The 20,953-nt window shown below is 36.9% G+C and overlaps 1 protein-coding gene across 2 annotated transcripts in view; it reads right to left on the bottom strand.

Annotated features, from left to right (window-relative positions):
* The window catches only part of LOC132096554 (ras-responsive element-binding protein 1-like), a 34,910-nt gene that overhangs the window by 12,327 nt on the left and 1,630 nt on the right, over nucleotides 1-20,953 (bottom strand). For both annotated transcript variants that reach the window (XM_059501987.1, XM_059501988.1), the window contains exons 2-4: nucleotides 8,734-8,822; nucleotides 2,781-2,909; nucleotides 2,497-2,711 (exon numbers count right to left, since the gene is read on the bottom strand). In XM_059501987.1, coding sequence (XP_059357970.1) covers nucleotides 2,497-2,711; nucleotides 2,781-2,909; nucleotides 8,734-8,737 — 348 coding nt within the window. In that variant the 5' untranslated portion in view covers nucleotides 8,738-8,822. The remainder of the gene's footprint in view (nucleotides 1-2,496; nucleotides 2,712-2,780; nucleotides 2,910-8,733; nucleotides 8,823-20,953) is intronic.

Raw genomic sequence — 20,953 nt, 5'->3', positions numbered from 1 at the left:
ATACCTATTAAATATTTCTTTAAAAAATATATTTTTGTAATACGTTCAAATCATACTGAGCCTATATATAGACTGTATGTTTTTAACTATTACACCTTATGAGAGTCATAGACCCTGAAAACACATTAAGTAATTATGCATTAATCAAACAAAAATACAGCTCCTCAACACATGTGGCTCCCCATGACTCCAAACCCCCAGTGAGACGTTTATTTGTCCCCCGGTGAGAGATAAACACAACAGGTAAAACAGATGCAGGATGTGGCCTGCCTGATGAAGATAGTATGTGTTAGAGCAGCAGGAGCGGTTGTGCGCTCGCGTCACATGAAGCAACAAGTGGCCCCTCCATCTGTTTCTCCAGACAACAGCAGCACTGGCTGAAGAAGAGCATCACTAATTCAGTGGGCAAGACCTTCTGCAGGCTAGACAGCGGTGCAGAGTCACTCTCAGCGTATGGAAATACAGTTAGGGCTGTGGGATGGGATACCAGAGGGGGCTGGTGGACAGAAACACCTGTTTTCTCCACAGAGAAGGGTTTCAGTCAAATCCCACACTTTAATTGAAGGCATAAGACAACCATCGGCTCTCACAAAGGGGGGATTGAGAAAGTGCAATGACCATTTGTTGCCACTCATTTAGCTGAGTTTAAGTAACTGCCAGTACGAGGGAGACGAGACGCACCACTTGTAGAAAAACAGGAGAATTCGTATGACTAAATATGATATGTATAGAAATGAAAGTGTCACCTTATGAATAAACGAGCCAACCACGTGTTTGTTAACTCTAGAATGTGGGCCAGTCTTTTGTAGCACCACTTGAGCTAAAGAGGAAACATTTTACATTTTATTTCTATTATAAAATGTTATTGAAGCTTAACCTTGACAAATAGTCTAGAGAATTGGGTTGCATCAAAAAATTGCTACTTCTCAAATATATAGTATAAATAGCATTTGAAAAAGTAGTATAGTATGTCTGAATTAACAGTATTCAAAAAATAGTAGGCAAAAAGTACTATTTCTGGTGAATTAGTATTTTTATCCGACTCCAATGTTTATGTTCAGTTATTTCACTTAAATGACAATGGAAACAAAACTATTAATTTTAGAAGAAATTTCAAATGGCACTTTGCATTTATATATAATGGGGTGCTCCGATCAGGATTTTTGAGGCCGATCGCCGATCACAGAAAGCAATATCTGCCGATCCGATCACCGATACCGATCTTTTTAAAGCCTTCTTTTTACCATGTAGAACTATTTATAGTGATGATCCAATCAAGATTTTTAGACATTTATTTAATGCCTGAATTTCATTTCTGAAAATTATTTCCTCTCTCAGGTGATTCTTGTGAGAGGAATATTTTTTCATTTGAGGGGTGGAGGGGGACATTTTTTCATTTTTATCTCATCTAAATGTTTGATCATGCACTGTATTTTTGTTTTTACAATCGTGTAATTTTGCACAATAGCTTACATAGCGCAAGCCTGATTGAGCTGTCTGCAGTGCGTATGTAGTCCATGTACAGAAGCAGCACGGACTGTGCTTTCACACAGGTGTCCATGGCTGTTTACCACAAACACCACATTTATCCATTATTTTGATTTTAAATCCAAACATTGTTACTTAAAATGCCTTTTCAACATTTTGATTCTTTTTTTACACAGTATGACAATACAATATTTAATCAATTATTCAATGCTTTTTACTTTTGCATTTACTTTTATATTTATATATTAGGTGGCTAAACCAAAACATTTAAACTACTTTTCTTATGTTATCACAAACATTCTAAATTAAAAAAGCAGCGTGCAGCTCACTTATAGTGCAGGCGCGATGTGATTTGAAACCATTTGGATTTTGAGAGAGAAAGAGAACACGTGGTGATTCATTCACTCTGTTTGTGAAATTATGTCTCACAGAAACCTTTTCAAATTACTTTATCAGTTATTTAATGAAGAAATATGAATTGTACCTCACCTAAAGCATTATAATAATTTCACCCACACTGGATAGAAACTGAGACGGTGCCAATGCATGTCATGCCAAACCTCTGAGTCAGGCACATCATCACCTTGAGATCGTTTTTTTGAGATCTGGCTTTTTTGAGCCTGCCGATCAATCATCCCAAAGCGATTATCGGGCGACTGTGATTGGTAGCCGATAAATCGGAGCACCCCTAATATATAATAGTGCTGTCAAACAATTAATCACGCCTAATCGCATCCAAAATAAATTAAAAAAAGCACACACATACAGTATATATTTTGAAAATATTTACTTGTATATTTATATGTAAATATATTTGATAAACATTACATATTTTTCTTAAATATATTCATGCATGTGTTTGTATTTATACATACATAATAAATATACACAGCACACACATATATTACGTAAACAAAAACTTTTATTTTGGATGCGATTAATCGCAATTAATTATTGGACACCACTAATATATAACCATAATATAATATGTAACAACTGCTCCTATACCTGATTTCTTCTACCAGTACGACTGACAGATGGTGATTTGGTTGAATTTCTGGGAGATATTTTGGTGGGCTCAGAATCAACGCCATCGATCTGGCCCACATTCATCACAGTGCTCATCATGGAGTTGATAGAGGACAGCTCCTCCTCGGTTCTAACTCCACCTTCATCATCATCATCTCCATGTTCTGGTTTGTCCTTTCCATCACAGTCTGCTTCTATAAATCAGATAAGAGTGAGTAAATAATGGCAGAATCTTTATTTTTAGAGCCACTGTGGCATCTTACCTTCAGCTGGTTCTGGTCTATGTGTGGAGGACTGATTGTTCACAGCCTCTTCTGACAAATGAGACTGTTCATTCACATCAGCAGCATCAACAGCACTGACAGTCTGCTCAGGGGAGGCACTTTCCATTTCTAAGAACAGAGAATATTTGTTATTCACACAGAACTCAATATGATATCACTTTTAAAAGATACACCCATTAATAAATTACTTTTCCCATATGCAAAAGAGGCCATGTGGAAATCATCTTAAGATTGCATAAATGGTTACAGTTAATCTCTGCAGGAGCTGTAGTGCGTTTTACAGCAGGCAACTTCCTCTTTTAGCACATGTGCTTCTTAGTTGTTTTCTTACATTCAAATAGACAAATCAAATAAAAACAATAACACTTCTATATTATTAACATAAAAAGGACTGTGCTAAGACTGACAAATGCCCTGGTATTAGAGCAAATTTTTATTTAGGTTTGTAAATGCATGATGGAAATAAGTGTCTTTCAATGGCTGACCAAAAGACAAAGAGAAAGTCTTTGAAAAGGCTCTGTTGAGGTTTGGATGTGACATTTTTATATGAATGTGTACTACTGTTCAAAAGTTTGTGGTCAGTAAGATTGTTTTGTTTTTGAAAGAAGTCTCACGAAGGCTGGATTAATTTGATTAAAAATATACTTAGTAAAAACAGTAATATTACAATTTGAAATAAACATTTTCTATTGTAATATATTTTTAAAGTATAATTTATTCCTATGATGGCGACACATGATCACATGATTCTTCAGAAATCATTCTATTATGCTGATTTGCTGCTCAAGAAACATTTCTTAGTACCAATATTACCATTATTTTTGTGGAAACTATAATACCTTAAGGATCCTTTTATTAATGAAAAGTAAAAAAAAGAAAAAAAAAATCATTTCAAACAGAAATCTTTTGTAACATTATAAATGCCTTTACTTTTATTTTTGAAAAATTAATGCATCCTTGCTGAATAAATGTGTTAATCTTACTGACACCAAACTTTTAAATAGCAGTTTACTTAATGGATTCAAAAAGCGACATTCTTCCCACAAACATCTCAATTTGAACTGAGCTTTATGTATTGTGCTGTCTAAAAGTAAAGATAGGAAAAGCACTGGCTGTGGACTGTTTGAAGCAACTGTGGGAGTGTGATACTTCAGCGAGAGAGGCCCATCCCAGTGAAGGGGGGGGGGGGGTGGAAGATGAACGACACATATGTGAGAGCGAAAAAGGGGACGCAGAGATGGAGGAAAACACTGAGAAAAAAGTGAAATGTTAGAAAAGTTTAAAGAGAGAACTGGAAAAGAGATTTGAGAGACTGGGTGCATGTTCACACGGGAGAAACTTAGAAATCTCTTTCTGCTGTGAAGAGAAGAACAGCAGGGGGTTGGGTTGAGAGGCAAAGCAGGAAGTGGCTGTGAGAGCAGTGGAGGGTACACGGTTGTCTGCTGTAGTCTCTCTTGCTCTAACCATGCGGCCCTGTGTGCACCGTAGCAGGGTGTGATCGCCTCTGCTCGAGGGGGAGGGTAGGAAATCCCCCTCCCAGCTCCCACCATCCCAAACTCTGCTCATGTACTTCCACTGGTTGGAAAAGTGAAGGCGGAGGAGTCTGATTATCCTCTATTTCTATAAGGATTCAACTTTGAGGAAAAGAGATGCACATATTCTGCAGTGTAATGCACCTTTTACACCGACAGAGATTTTACACCTCAGGTCACCAGGTTGCTAGTAAGCATTGCTTTGCATCATATCAAAATTTAAAAAAAGGATTATTAGTGTAGGAATTAAACTTATGTCTAATTACTGCAAATTCTGACCACAAATCAAAAAGATCTGCGAAATCACTAGTGTTGCTTCTCATTTGCATTAACCTAGATTTTTTTTCAACTCTGTACATATTCCAAATTGCATCACCAATGGTCGCTGTTGCTAATGTCGACAGAAACCATCCACTTTCCCTGAAAACAAGTGAAATCTGGTCAGTGTGTTGCTGCAGATTGCTATCATTGACACCGAAAAAGTTTCACTTAAAGCCACTTAAAATTCACTTAAAATGATGTGCATCTTTGTGCTAATTTATTTATTTAAAAATCGAATGAGATCATTTCAATGCTTAAGTGCCGAATAAATGTATTAATTTCTTTCAAAAGAAAAAAACCTGCTTTCATTACCTGTGTTTCCATTACCCTTCAAATTGCGCAAACTTTAAATACGTCTAATGGAAACACGTCAATTTCGCAAAAACTCCTACATATTGCAAAAAAAGTTTTTACGCATGCTTGAGGTGGTTTTTCAGACAATTTGAAAAAATAATATAATCACAAAGCTGCAATGGAAACAGTATTTTCGTTTTTTACAGGTCATCTGGCATACGTAAGAATCACATAATCATTATTTAATTTACTATAACCTCCAAGAAACACATCATATGTGGCCACTCTCAAGTATAAGGGGCTTTCCTTGCCATTGATGCTTGGATGGATAACCCCTTATTTTCACTGCACATCTCTGCGGCGCATTATGGCTCCAACACAGCCAATAGAGCTGATCGCGGCTACTCTAGTCAATGCTTGTGATTATACCAGCCGCGCCACGGTACGTAAGCATCGCAGAAGGGGCTCTCCGCTCTCCTTTGCTAAAGATACATGCATATGTCTCCATCAATTAAAAATAATGGCTTGTGCAGTGACTGCGATATACGTGAACCTACCAACATCTGTCTTCTTGACTTATCACAAGAGGAAAATTTTCATTTTAGTCGCATAACATTGGTTAATGGAAATTCCACCTTTTTGCAATAGTTTTTTATTGATATTTATAAAATATTGCAAAAGTTTTGAGCAAATTTGTAATGAAACGCACCTATTGAGTATTTTTAAGAAGAATAAGAATAAGTAGGTTAAATGATCATTTAGAGTGTGAAGCCTCAATATAGTTATCATCCTTACAGATGCTGGATATAAGTGTTGTGAGCTGAGATGGCAATACAGCATAGATCCAGAGATTATCGGAGATTAATGAGCTGTTATTAGCCAAGCATCTTGACTAATTGAGAGGATCATGCTTAAAGACAGTAATTCATTAGCCACTGGAGCTAATAATGACAGATGGACATCACAGTTAAACATATCATCATATGGCTCATGGGACTTATATAATGACAAGATATTTGGTATATGAGAGGCAGAAAATTAAATGAACTGGCAGGAGGTAAACCCAGAATACAAAAAAGATTAATACAAAAAGCAATAGGCAATACCGTTCAAAAGTTCGTGGTCGGTAAGATTTTTCAAAGGGGTCATATGATGCTGCTAAAAAGAACATTATTTGGTGTAATGAAATGAATTTATGCGGTTTAAGGTTAAAAAAACACATTATTTTCCACATACTGTACATTATTGTTTCTCCTTTATGCCCCACCTTCTGATAGCATAAATTTTTACAAGGCTCATCGGTCTAAAAAGCAAGGTCTGCTCTGATTGGCCAGTTATCCAGTGCGTTGTGATTGGCCAAATACCTCAAGCGTGTAACGGAAATATTACGCCCTTAACATATTGTGATGGCCTGTCTGGCCGAAGCGACGAGACATAAACATAAAACCCAGCGAATATCGTCCTCTTTTGGAAGGCCAAACAAAGTAGCTTCGCTTTCACAATGAAACACACAGCTTCTATTCGACATGGCGGCAGCAGCAACAACAATACTACAACGAGAACAAAAGGTACGCCTTCTTTCTTTGCATGAACATCTGGGCGGCGTTATGCAAATCTTCCCACATGGTGATGTAGAGATGTGGGGGCATGTTAGAACGAGCTGTTTTAAGGGGGCGTTGACGAGTCTTAACTTTTATATAGAATATCTCTTTGGATTTGAGACTTTAGTTTTTGCAACTTTACAGATCTTCTTTATGCACCAAGAGCTTGTAACACTCCAAAGAGAAAGGACAATTTTAAATCGCCTCATATGACCCCTTTAAAATGTTTTTGTAATAATTTTCTAATGCTCACCAAGCCTGCATTTATTTGATAAAAATAGATTAAACAGTAAGATTGTAAAATATCCTTAAAAACTTATATATTTCCATTTGAATATATTTTCTAATGTAATTTATACCTGGGATGGCAAAGTTGAATCTTTAATGTCATTACTCTAGTCTTCTGTGTCAATGAATGATCTATTACAAATTCTTCTAATATGCTGATTTACCACCAGCTTGTTTAAAATTATTTTAAAGCTCTGTAAAGTATGTACGAGCAATAATAATTGTAATGTAAGCAGTATTAATTCAAGACACTTTATACATGTGAAGAACAAAAAGATTAAATGGAATAAAGTAGTGCTTATGCTCTGACAGACACCGTCCAGGAAAGCACATGACCTCCTACATCTACAACCTATAAATGTGTCTTAGTTAATGGGAGTGTAGGGATTATATAGACCTTCCCTCCTACTGGGAACAGATAACACTGGATAATGATGAGTCCATCTGCCCTGGAACATCACTCTCTTTTACACACGCACACTTCAAGATGAAGCAACAAGACAACAGTAATCAGAAAAAGAGACATATAGGCTCATCCATGAAAACTCGGAAGAAAATATAGACTCTGGTCCCATACCTTCTTGCAGCAGCATCCTTTAAAAGAAATAACCAATTTCTTTCACTTCCAACATAATTTTAATACACTGAGATTGTTGCAATGGATTCTGGGATTGCCCCCACTAAGCGTTGGAGCACAGCAATAAACATTCTAAAACATTCTCAAATCCTAAGGATTGCCCCCATATACTGCATGAATACTCACATTAGATTTATGCTTTCATTCAGAGAGTTCTTGACTGTTTTGTTCCTCTTTTCGTTCATAAGTACACAGAGGAATGGAAAGTCTGACCCCCCTCCCTTCTCTGTTCCACCAGAGAGAAAGCGGGGAACTTGTGCATTTCCTGTTTGGTGTGGTGGCTGGGAAGTTCTAGGGAATGCTGAGCCATTCTTCTCCTTTGCTTCCTCTACACTGCAGAGCTCCCCTGTTCTTCCCTGTTATCATCCTCCATCTTACAGACCATCCTCCATCTCACTCACTCAACCACTCCTCTCTTTTTGGAAAATCAGCATCTTAATCTGCAGCGCGCTGACATCTAAATAAAGATGCTCTGTCTATATAACCACATGCAAACTATGAGGAATATTTTAAGGGCCTTAAAGGGATCATTTACCCCCAAATTAAAATTATGTCATCATTTATCATGTCATCCCAAACCTGTTTGATTTTCTTTATTCTGTGAACTATAAAAGAATGTTCTGAAAAATTTTGTCTGTACAAAGAACGTCAATTGGGTTCAGTGTTGTTTGGTTGCCAGAGTTCCTCAAAATATCTCCCTTTGTGTCCCACAAAAGTCATTCATTCAGGTTTTTAATGACAATAAGGTGAGTAAATGATGACAGAGTATATTTGGGTCAGCTAATCTCTTATTTTAGGTTGAGCAACACCTCTTGATATATACAGATATGCTGGTAAAATAAGAATTTTATTTTAAATATTTTATGCCTACATTGTAAAAAAAAATCTAGAGATTACTGTTTGTTAGTTTTAAATATGGATATTTTTCTTACAAAAACGCACTCAATTGCTTCAGGGGGCCTTTATTAACCTCCTGGAGCTGTATGGGACACTTTTCATGATGGATGGATGCACTTTATCGGTATTCTTTTGAACTATTGAAAAATAACAGCCACTCACGGCCATTATAAAGCTTGTTAAGCTTATAAATCTGATTGGATACGTGTGAAAGAAGAAAGTCATATACACCTAGGAAGATGCCCTTGTGGGGACCACAGGCCGGTCCCCACAATGTCAAACATTTCAAGTTTTACTATCCTTGTGGACACACACACACACACAGAGAAGTCAGTAGTGTCAGGTGTCTTTTGCATATTTACCCATTTTAAGCTCTGGGCTAAACACGTCACAGGGTCACGGAGGTACAGGGTCACGGGCGCAGGATGAGGGAAAGCAACCTCTGCTCATACTGAAAACAACAAAACACAATTATTACACAAAGTGCAGTGTTACACCGCAAGAAAGTGTTACACACTGAGTAAGCACGAAAATGAACGCGAGGTGTTTTTCCTTCAGGATTAAAGTGAGAAATCTTTCAGGCTATAGTGTTTTCCCATGAGGCGAGGTCTGGGAAGAGACAGCGACCTGAAAAGGCCATATGAGAAAGAGTGACATCATTTCAGATGTGCTCTCTGTAGTGTAAAGGTAACAGGAGAGATCGAGCCTCAGGCCTCTTGTTGAGCTGGTAAACTGAAACGCGCTGCCATCACATAACACAAAGTCACACACACTGCCAAGTTTCCTTTCTGGTGAGTGCAGTAGCCAATGTTACAGGCATCTGCAGGGAACATTACTACTGTAACAGCATATCACAAGAGCTGGTATTAAAAGACCCAAGAACAAAAGGAGAAACAAGAGCGTGAGGATGAGGAGATAGAGACAGGATGGAGTGGCGGATGACGTTATGGAGATGGATGGAAGGCAGATGGAAGGAGCTTAGGATTGACAGGATGCACAAAACAGGCTTATACCAAATTATCCAGTCAGGAAAAACATATGTGGGTCTGACAGTCTTTCATGTGATGTGAGTTAGACTGCACATTTCATACAGAAAAGAAGCTACTGTGGAGCTCATGCTGCTGTAAAAGTTTGAGTTGCCCATTTCGTTCCCTTTCGCACTTTTGTGTCTTCTCTTAATAAAGGTTTTGATTTGTGTTCATGTTGTGGTTTTTTGATTTAGTCAAAAATAATGGATCAATAATTAAAATATTTGAATTAAATCTTGTTGGCAGAAATATGATGAGAAAAAAAAATGCTGTAACGTTTTTTAGAAGAGGAATGATACAAAGTCTGGACTGTTAGTTTTTTGACATTGAAAAATTCTTGTTATTTTGCACATTATTTTGAATTAAATTTTATATACACTGAATGAAATGTTGTTGTCCTCTATTATAATTCAACTATTGCTCAAATGTTTGTTGTCAATAATATATTTTTAACCTTTCAATATAGTTTATTAACCTTTTGTGGAACAGAAAGGTTCTTCAGATGTTAAAGGTTCTTTATGGATCCATTTAGACAAAAAGTTTCTTCTATAGCATAGTGAAGCACCTTTATTTTTAAGAGTGAACGATGCATTAAACTGAAAAAAAAAATTCACAGTAAAGACATTTATAACGTTAAATAACGTAACGACTTCTATTACAAATTAATTCTGTTCATTTGAAACTTTTATTCATCAAAGAATTCTGTAGCAAAGTATATACTTTCCAAACAAATATTAAGCAGTACAACTGTTTACTGTATAACCAGCCTTGGCAATCAAGAGACTTCTTAAAATCTATATTCTAAATACTTGACTAAATTTAAAGGATATTTTCATCAAAAATACACATAAATACATAAAAAAAAATAATGACTTAAAAATTGCAAACGTAGAAACAAAACAAATAAATAAATATCACTAAACATGACATAAAATAGAAAGACCTCTGCACTCTTTTAAGGAAGCCTAAACGACAGGGAAACTGAAAAAAGAAAGAGAAAGAGTGTGTGTCTGAGGCAAGTGTGTGTCAAAGCTCTTGCATCCCTGCGTGACAGGCACAGGCAAGTGTTGGATTGTGGGCAGGTGTTTGCTATGGGGCTATCGCGTTCTGCTGGCTCTACACTCCACACTGTTTCTGTATCAGTTTCAGCGTGTGTGTGTGTGTGCATATGTGTGTTTGTGTTGAGTGGGGGAGGTGTCAGGATAGAAGGGTCTCGCTGGGGATGGGGGCTACAAACACTCCAAGAACCAGGAGGACGATTCCTGACAAGAGGAGACACCCAGAGAAAGTTTCTGGTTAAACTGGTTCTACTGCTCAACTCTTTCTTCCCTTCTCTCTCTCTCTTTGGGTGGTTCTCCTCCTCCTTCCTCCTCACAAACTCCATCTTGTTTCATCACAAACTTATTGTGCAGCACACTTTCTTTTTCAGAGGTCCTGCATTGATTATAAAGTGTCCTTCATTGCTCTGAAATCGTATCCAGGCCAAAAAAATAAAATAAAACCCGAAATAATAAATATTAAATTACTGGGTCATTTAAAAATATAAGCTCTATAAAATGTTACAAGAACTATAAAAGTGTACTGCAATTCTTCATATCAAGTACAAAAATTAAAATGAGTAAAACAGAAAAACCAGTTACAACCAGAATCTGTGTTGTAGAACATGCTAGCTGGTTTCTAACTGGTCCGAGATGGTTCAAACTGGGGAACCAGCTGTTGGGCACCTGACTGAGCTTGGGCCAGCTAGACACCAGCGATCGTGTTCCAAAACACAGCTATCACTGGTTTCGGCTGGATTTTCCAGCAGGTGAGGGAATAGTGAGAGACCGAGACAAATCAAGAAATGTGTTTGATTGGAATGAACACGAGGGGTTAACGGGGAGGAGGAGGGCATATGAGGCCTTTGGCAATGCAGCACTCAGCTGTCACTCCAAACAGGTGGCCCTGACATGACCTTTGGCTTCTATTGCATACAGCAACCATTTTGTTTTAGCCAATAAAGCCAGGAGCTCCAGCAAAGCCCATGACATCACATAGAGAGGCTGAAGTCCAGTAAGAGAAGACAAGAAGATGCAAAAATATGCTTTATTTGTGTTTGACAGAGGGATGCTCAGAGTGTGTAATGCATGCACAAGTTACTGGCTATTACATATTCCTAAAAAAGCATTTGATAGGGATGCACTGGCCAGTTATTTATATATATACTATATATAGTGTGTACACTACACACGTATTATTTCAGTTATTTTTTTTTTTTAGAAATGTAATTTTAGTTAACGATAATAACCCTAATTACAAATTAAGGCATCACTAAATTATAATTTACAGTATAAAAGATAGATATTAATTTTGAGAGTTGTTAAAGATTAAATTTAACTGTGTTAATAAATTCTTACTGTTTTTAAGGATAAATTTTATGTGAGCCTCAGATGGTGGCAAAGGAAGTGTAAAATGTAAAAACAGGGAGAAAAATAATTAACAATAAATAAATATATATATTTTTACAAATATTGATACACTAAAAACATGATTCTAATTTATTGTGCATCAAGAAAATATTTGGCTTTAGCAAAAATTATGCTAATAATACATAAAATTTGTTCAGCAAAAATATCAGGTGGCGGTTTGCTGCCACATACTACAATCGTATAATTTATTTATATAGTATATATATAGTATATATAGTATATATTTATTATTTATGAAAGAACAAAACACTCAGAACAGCACACTTAAAATCTATTTTTGGCTAAAGGAATACTTTAATTTCAGTGATCCAGTAAAAAATGTATTTTGGTGCATCACTACTTGTGATTAAGTAAAAAACAAAAACAAAAAAAACACCTCTTGGCCCAAGAAGCCACAAGCAGACCCTCTTTTAGTCTGTGCTACTGGAGCATAGCCATCCATGCAGAGTGAGGAGACCCTAACTTCCTCTGTCACATACAGCTGCTGTCCCGTGATGCAACGCATGCTGCAGTAAAGCAGCAGAGCTCATTGAACTGCCACCCATTTCCAGCACTGCGCATTCCAGGCTATTTAAAACTCAATCCCAGTGCAGATTTACCCAAGAATAGTCTTCTGGTCATTATTTCACAACCCCCCACCCTCATCTCTCTCCATCTCACTGTCTTTCTCCAAAACCCATCTTTAAGGGCTACTCTGCTGCAGCGGAATGAACAGTTTGGTGAAGGATTTGAGGTTTGAGGCCTTACAGACAGCCACTGTCTGGGGCCAGACAATACAGTGTATTCCCAGTGAGCCGAAGTAGGTCAGAAAGTGTATTTGGCAGTGCTACGCATGTTTACGCTCGCTGTCTCCGCTGCAGAACTCGCAGTCTCCTGCCTGCAGGCATGCATGCCAGCTTTCTCTGCTTCAAATGTCTGTTATATCCACCCCCAACAGGCCCTCTGTCCTTCTCCACCCACCTTTAACTGACTCCTTATCATCAGACACAGACTTTGTCTATTCAGTGCGCCCACTTTTGCGCCTCTGAACACGTGAATGCATGCATGCATGCATGAACTTGCATGCGCACAGACTACTTCTGCATAAAATAAGTCACCGATGGGGCTTAATTATAAACTACACATGGGCATTTCATCTCTTTGAGAAGGAAGAATACGGCTAGCTTTTTACACTCAAATGTGACCATCTCCTCAGGTTGAACCTGATCAAAGTACAGGGCCACATCACTGACCACTGGTCACCATAGAAACCGCCATTCACTGACTCCCGCCCCCAAAGCCCCACCCCTCCTCGAGGGCCCTGTCGTTTAATACGGTCAATCCGGTCGGAGCAGTCAGGTGACACTGCAAGGCTTATTTGAGCGAGTAACTACTGGAAACAGCCGCAGGTTGTCTGTCAACCACATGGCGTTTGTCAAAAGCTAAAGTGGAGAAAATCAAACTGCCTTTGCGAAAATAATCCACTGTGCTCACGCATACACAACAGCCTTCGCTAAAATAAGTGAGACTTTGTGTTGGAGCGGATTTGGTGCCAGTGAGGGTGTAATATACAGGAGATGTTTGTAGGGCAAAGATGATTTCCATCCAGCATTAGCCGTTAGGATTAACTAATGTTGTTGACATAAAAATGCATAGTTTTAGATCGTTATCGTAGTAAACAAATATAAATTTCATGCAGAGAATCTGATACAAAGAGTTTGGAAGCACCTAAATGTTAGTAAAACCTTCATAAAGTCATTTTCTGTGGGCAGAGTCCATATGTGTGCGTATGCTAATCCCTCTCTTACCGTGAACCCCTCATAATCTTCTGTACTTTGCCTTGGTGAGCACACTGATCTGGAATCAAAATCGTCTATCAGTGCAATTCAAACGTTAAAAATGTTTTTTTTAAATGGCTGCATGGTTCTTCAGCTATTTTAGCATTTTACATGTTCACACAACCTGATTTACCCTACATAATAATAATAATAATAAAAACAAAAAAATTATTGCCAAATACTGCTTGTTTTCCAGTAAAAATATCGAAATCTTTTTAAATCAAGATAGATTTACTTGAGAAGCATAAAATACATAATATAAAAAGTCCTTCCTGTTTTCTGGGAAATCTGGGATGTTCATTTCGGTTATTTTTCATAATTGACAATTGACGATCATTAACCTATTTTAAATTAGAATTAAATTAAATTAGAAAAGATAAATATCTGTGACCCATTAAAAACACTTAAATTTGTTTCCCGGGGATTCATTTTACATGCGCATAAAGCAGCAAACAACAGAACATGAGGATTCACATGCATCACCTCACGCACCTGCAGCGCTTCTGAGAGAGGAGAAAAACATAATAAAGCTAGGCTATATATATATAATTATATATATAATATATAATATATATAATATATATATAATTCTGGTTCATGATTGTGCTACGCGAAATGAATCCAGACAGCAGAAAGCGGCATCCTATTTTTCATTATGCTTATTTTATGCACAAAATTTGTTTTTATTGTGAATGTACACAAATAAAGGAAAAACGTTTACAATTCTGCTTATCTTTATGACTAAAAGGAGTAGTTGCTTCCACTGTTAGAAGGAAAAAACATAAGTGATTGCGCCGGCACTGCATGTGCGCACACTGTTAAGCTTTGCTACATTGACAATGCATCCTGTTCATTAACATAATAAAATACAGTCAGTCAGTCAGTCTATCAGTTAGTCTACTAGCTATTATGTTTGTAAACATTTTGCGTCGGAATTTAGGGCTATTTCTGAATGAAATAATAAAATAAAATGCAACTTATTATAGGCCTATATGTTTGTTTCTTTTCTTTAAAAAACATTTTTATTTTTGCAGCAAACCTTTTTGAATATTTTTATAAATTACTGAACATAAATAAATTAATTACTTTTTAAACCGTTTAATTTATTGTATTAATTTGTCAAAAATCTTAACGGTCAGTTAACGGTTAAAATGAACATCCCTATGGGATCCCTATTATGTATCAAATTAAGTTAGGAAAAGTAAGCTAATGGAGTAGGGGTGTTAACGGTAAATAAACATGACAGTTTGGTACGTACCTCGGTTTTTGAATCATGGTTTGATATGGTGGGAGAAAACTAAATATAAAATTTCTTCTTTTTTTATTACTGAACAAAGGCTCTTTCTTAGGGACAAAAATCTACCTCTGCTAATGCTCTAAAATATAGGGTTACAATTAACAACAGAGCTCAAACTCAAATTTAATTACTATTTATTTTTAAATATAATAATCAACACTTAAAAAAACTACTAAGAAAACAAATATTGTAACTAATGAGCTATGGACACTGATGAATTGCCTGAGGTAAATGAAAGGCAACGTGACATTTTGTTTACAAGCCGACTGAGTGCTTATGTGAGGCATGAGATGTTCATTCATGTTTATTTCGCATTAAAACTAATATTAAAGAGGAAGGGATTATCACGTTCACTCGCACTCCGTGCTGCCGTTTGAACTGAGGCGTTTATACAGCCATCTCTTATGCCAAATCAAAAAGCATCAAAACTACATTTATCATTTGAATGTTCAGAAAAAATTGCCATAATTTTTGCTATATGTGACTTTGTTTCTTATCAAAAGTAAGTTTCCAATGAAGTTTCACTCGTGCAGTGGTTAAAACAATGCTGTATTCGATCGGTACACATGCGTACTGAACTGAAAGACCTGTATCGAATATTTTCAGTTTGAATACGTGTACCATTACACCGCTTTAACGGAGTAAGAAAACTAAACTACTTTCCATTTGAATTAGGTTTATTTGTCTTATTCTAGTCCTACTGACATATTTTCAAGTAAACTATTTATATTAACTCAAGTAAATACATCTTGATGTAAGAATGTATAGACATTGTACTGAAAAACAAAATAGAAATCCTTTTTGCTCTGTACTACACAACTTTTGAAGATATATTTGTTAAATTCATCATCATGAGTAGGATACAAAATTATATTTGTGTGTTAGGACACTTATGGTTTGTTTCTGCAGTCCTAATTGTATGTTACACACTGGCTGTGTAAATGCAGATAACACAGACCTGCGCAGCTGGAAACGGTTGGCCAAAGGTAAAGTGTCTATTTACTTTATTTGGTTTTTAGTCTGTCCTATCTAATGATTATCTCAATCATGGCTGTTTGACTGCGGTGTGGCATACTCACATTGTTAGTAGCCCAAACGGTTTTAAGAGCTGCATTTACACAGCAAACACGTAAACAGAGTAAATAGGTAAGACACAATGCTGTGATTGGTTGGGGATAGAGGAAGGTACGGGGAGGCTCTCTGATTGGATAGAACAAACTTTTTTAGTTTACTTGGTAAATATTTTTATATATTATGTACAAAAAGGGGACATGAGTAAACTGTCCAATACAAACAATTAAACAATCAGAGAACATCTATCGGAAATGACTTAGCGTAGAGCACTGGAGGGCACTGTGGAGCAAGCTGTCCAGTTTAGAGATAAAGGACATTACTATATCCTAATTCTAAAAATGATGGTTTTAATATACGGCTCACTGTAACACTGACAATATGCTTTAGATACTTTAGGGGAGGGACATTCTCATTCTAGAGAGCATCTGTTTGGATAAACATCTGTGTAAGTGCATAACGAATCTTGACTATTTTTGTTCCATTTTCCCAGAAAGACTGTGTGCTAAAAGTATTGCGTATTTTGAAAATAGCACACTATTAGATAAATATCTACTTATTGGTGTTCATTTGGTCTCTTCAAGGTTTGTGCCTCATTCTAGTACACTAAAAGAACATGTCCCATTCTCTGTGATAAGCAGGTTAATATTTACTGGAAGCCTGAGATGAACCAGGAGTGACCTTTGCCTCGTTTCCATGTTTTGTTTTCCCTGTCCTGTTCTGTCAGGAATCCTCTCCTCCTCAACAATCTTTTGCAAATGGTGATTAATTCATTAATTCCTTCAAAATACAATTACTTTATGGTTTAAACGTAGTACAACTGATAAAGTCAAGCCTGACTTATGAAAGCAACTGTTTCTTCATTTAACAGTTCCACTAAAACTTTTTTCTTTGCTGGAGCACACATGCTTAGGAACTGTTTTGTATGCACTATTTGCTTGCAAATGTTATGCAAGCTGCTAAATGGGAGTGTGGGAACAAAGAAATCTGCTTTTAACATCATTTTGTTTAAAGTACTGAACACTTAACATAGCTGGGACTTGGACGCAAGTGTGGATTATCAGACATTAGGGAGAGCCAGGATGGTGGACAGCCACATTCACTGCGAACACACTGCGTGCCTTATTTTCTAAGAACTGGAAGAGACGGGAGTGGCCAGGTTCCTCCTCCTGAAAGGACGCCATTTTTCCTTCATTGTCTAACGCTGCTTAAGGGCATTTTGGGAGAGGCTGCTAGAGAACTGCCTGAATCACCTTAATCCCGTCGACTGATAACAGTCAACTAACAGCATCATTCAGCTAGAATGATTTCATAACCTGTGATTTTTTTTTATCAGTCCCATTAAAAAAACAACTTTTAAAGGTGCTAGCACATTATGAAAGCACCACTGAATATGAAATCAGATGATACGGGATGATCTTGTGATAATGTGCCATGAAGCACTCACTAAGAGATGGATGTGCTGGTGAATGAGTGTGCTTTGAGTTATATCTTGTTTAAAGAGACAGTGAGACACCCAAAAAAGAAAATGATGTCATTGTTTATTCACTATCCTTCCACTGTTTTAAATATAATGACCTTCGAAATGATAAACAGTTCATATGACTTATACATCATCATATTCAAAGTCTTCTGAAGCCACACTATAGTTTTGTGCGAGAAACATACCAAACTTTACGTCAATAACCTGCAACCAAATTATTTTAAAAATTTGTTGTGAACAGAATCAATTAATTATATGAAAGACTCAAAAAGCAAATATGAAAAAGAATTAGGCATTGAGATTTTCTCAACTAATGCGGGTCAAGATTGTCAGTGAGTAACAGTTAAAATGTTGAACTATTACTCACACATTCACTATCGTACGGCTTCAAAAGATACAGATCACTTCTATTATAACACTTAGATGCTTTTCTGTCATTTTGAAGCTTCAATAAATGGAAAAATCCACCTTTTGTGTTTTACAGAAAGAAAAAAAAACAGATTCAGTTTTAAAACATCATGAATCATTTTCATTTTTGGGTTAAATATCGCTGCAATGCCTTCGTTTGGCAGAAATTCAAAACAAATTGGTGCAATCTGTGCTGCACAGCTGACAGACAAGGAATTTACAATAACAAATCGATGAAGCTGACAAAATATGTCTTATGAAGTCGTTCTGTATATGGACATGCTAATTGAAGCTCTTTGAAGGAAAGCACTGAGCTAACAGCCCAGCCACATCTGTTTCCCATTGCACATCGCTCTCAGAGACACAGAGGATCTGTCCTCAGCCGGGACGGATCTCTGTGAAGCTCTTCCTGCTCTTAGCAAGAGGAGAGTGTATGATTCAAAGTCCATGCAGGTCAGCACAAAAGAGACATACTGACATGAAGACGGCAGTTTGTGCACACCTAGATTTCCAGTTATGCACTCAGTCACACACACCATCCCTCCCTCAATGCTTTTTCCATCTTGTGAATCACTACAATGAACTGGAACTGAAACAAATGACACCGCTTTGTCATGAGATTTCATCAAATTACCACAAATCACTGCGTCACTGGATTAGAAGTGTTTTGTGACACTTATGTCAGATCATAACTCAAATTTATCTCACTTTCCAAAGCAAAAATGAGACTTTTAGCAACCCTTATACGTGATACAGATGAATAAGCCACAGGCATATTTTCACATCTTTCAAATGTTTGTTCAGTGCTTGAACACGAAACTGGGAAGCCTACAAAGAATGCTAGTACAAGACGAACTGGTTCTACAATGTGACTCGACCTTCCCGTTTCTGTCTCCCTCCTTTACTCCTAAATGAGCAACAAGAGCGTTTCTTCAGCATCTCCTCCTCCCTACGTGGTGCTCCCTCTCTAGAAGCTATCAAAAATTCACAGACTGTGGGCAACTGCCAGCTGACAAAACTGTTTAGTCAGCAAAAGAGGCAGGGTGGGAGAAGAGGGGCGGGGGAAGTAGCAGGGGGAGGCAAAGGAGGAGGCCTGCAAAGCTGTGTGTGATTCGTCTTCTTTTTCTCTCACAGACAAACGTAAAACAGTTCCTCAAAAAAGGAGTGCTAGCGAGCTAAACTATTTATGATTGTGGTAAAACATCACAGTTTGATTATTATGATCTGTTTGATTGACTATCACACAAAACTAATTCTCAAACGAACAGTGTAAGGATATGCTACCTATTGTTTTTATCTTTTTCTAACTTCCTCTATCCACACAAGCTGCTCTATTTCCTGTCATCCATGTCCCGCTTGCACCAAAGCATTTTCATGAGGACTCAGTTTCACTTTTAGTTTTTCTTTACAATACTTTATAGTAAACATAGTCCTGAGATGACCAAACGTTTCACTACGAAAGGTCAAAAATCTAACTCAACTGACAGGCATGGACTGAAGGTTAAATTCATTTATAGTATATTCTCTATATTTCAATGCAAAAATATACATAAAACCAAAAGTATATTTTTCTTTTGATATGATATTTACATTTCTTAACCCTCATGTTTTCCAAACCTGTATGACTTTATTTCTTTATTTCAATTTTTTTCCACTCAGTGATAAAAATGCGGTTAAAAACAATGTTAGATCCCACTGACTTCCATTTTATGGAGAAAAAAATTTGAGGGAAATTTAGCAAATCATCTTTTTTGTAACAAAAAGTTCTGTTGTATAAACTGAAAACAACTTAAAAAAAAAAAAAAAATCTGCTGAAGCTGGTTGCCTAAAACTTTTAAGTTTTCTCAACTTTTTTTTTTTTTTTTTACATTTTGTCCGAACTTCCATTTTTGGTGAACTATTCCTTTAAAACCTTCAATAGTAATTTTTTGATTTGGCCATAAATGAAACATTCTTAAAGACTGTGTGTTAAATTAGAATAAAGCATGCTAATAGTTAGCATCCATCTCCAAACTCATTTTCTTAAGCCCCACAGTGTCGAACCCAGCACCCCAAGACCAAATCAAGCTTCCCATTCCCTTCAAGGGAGAGGGAACATAATCTTATCTAAAATAGACAGGTTAAAAATAGCTCCAGAGCGAAACAGGATGCCCATCTCTACCCCTGGATGAGTGAACAAAACACCCATCACTAGGAGCAAACGGCTCGGAGAGGTGACCAACTAAGGTTCTCCATCCAGTCTGGGACTTCAACAGACTGGTCACTCTGTCTTTACGTACACTGCGTAAACAATCACAGTTAGACATGTTTGTCAAAAGAAGTCTACTAGGGAACCCCAGAGAGTTCATATTAATGCATATATATATTAATCAAGGCTAATCAAGATGTACCTGCCATCTATTAAAACAAGGCTGCTATATTAAAATAGACCAAAACAAAAGTACAAAATGAATCCATCCACTCAATAGGGCTGTTGAGACTTTAAATACACTTCAGAATGATTGAATACAAAGCGGAGTAAAAGCCGATGGCCCTTTCTATCACTATCAGCACGGCAGCTCTGATGCTCACAATGGGTTTTCTCTATTCAACTCTGGCGACTCCCTGCTGAGGACAGAAGAGATTACAGCCCAGGCCACTAGTTGACTGTTCACTAGAACATGCCTTTGAATTTTCAATGGTCTTCTTGCTTTACGCATCTGAACAAACACATCTCCACCCTACATCAGCCTGCATTGTGAGAGGAGCAGCTATTAGAAAAATGAGAAAAGGAGGATTTGTTCTTTTAACCTTGCCTCTCCGTATGGGGAAGACAGTAGACAACATTTTTCTGTTTTAAATTTAATATATTGTTATTATTAAAGGCAAAAACAAGCACAAGTTGATGCTTATATAAAATAGTGCAGAAACAAAAAAGTAAAATATTTGCTTGCCGTGATGAAGCAACTCATTCCCATGTTGGTTCTGAGTACATAGAATAATCTTTTAAAATCACTTTGTGGTTGCACAA

Source organism: Carassius carassius, chromosome 20 (genome assembly GCF_963082965.1).
Source record: "Carassius carassius chromosome 20, fCarCar2.1, whole genome shotgun sequence".
NCBI classification, from domain to species: Eukaryota; Metazoa; Chordata; class Actinopteri; order Cypriniformes; family Cyprinidae; genus Carassius; species Carassius carassius.
Note: the sequence above shows the minus strand (reverse complement) of the source record. Positions and strands in the feature narration are given on the sequence as shown.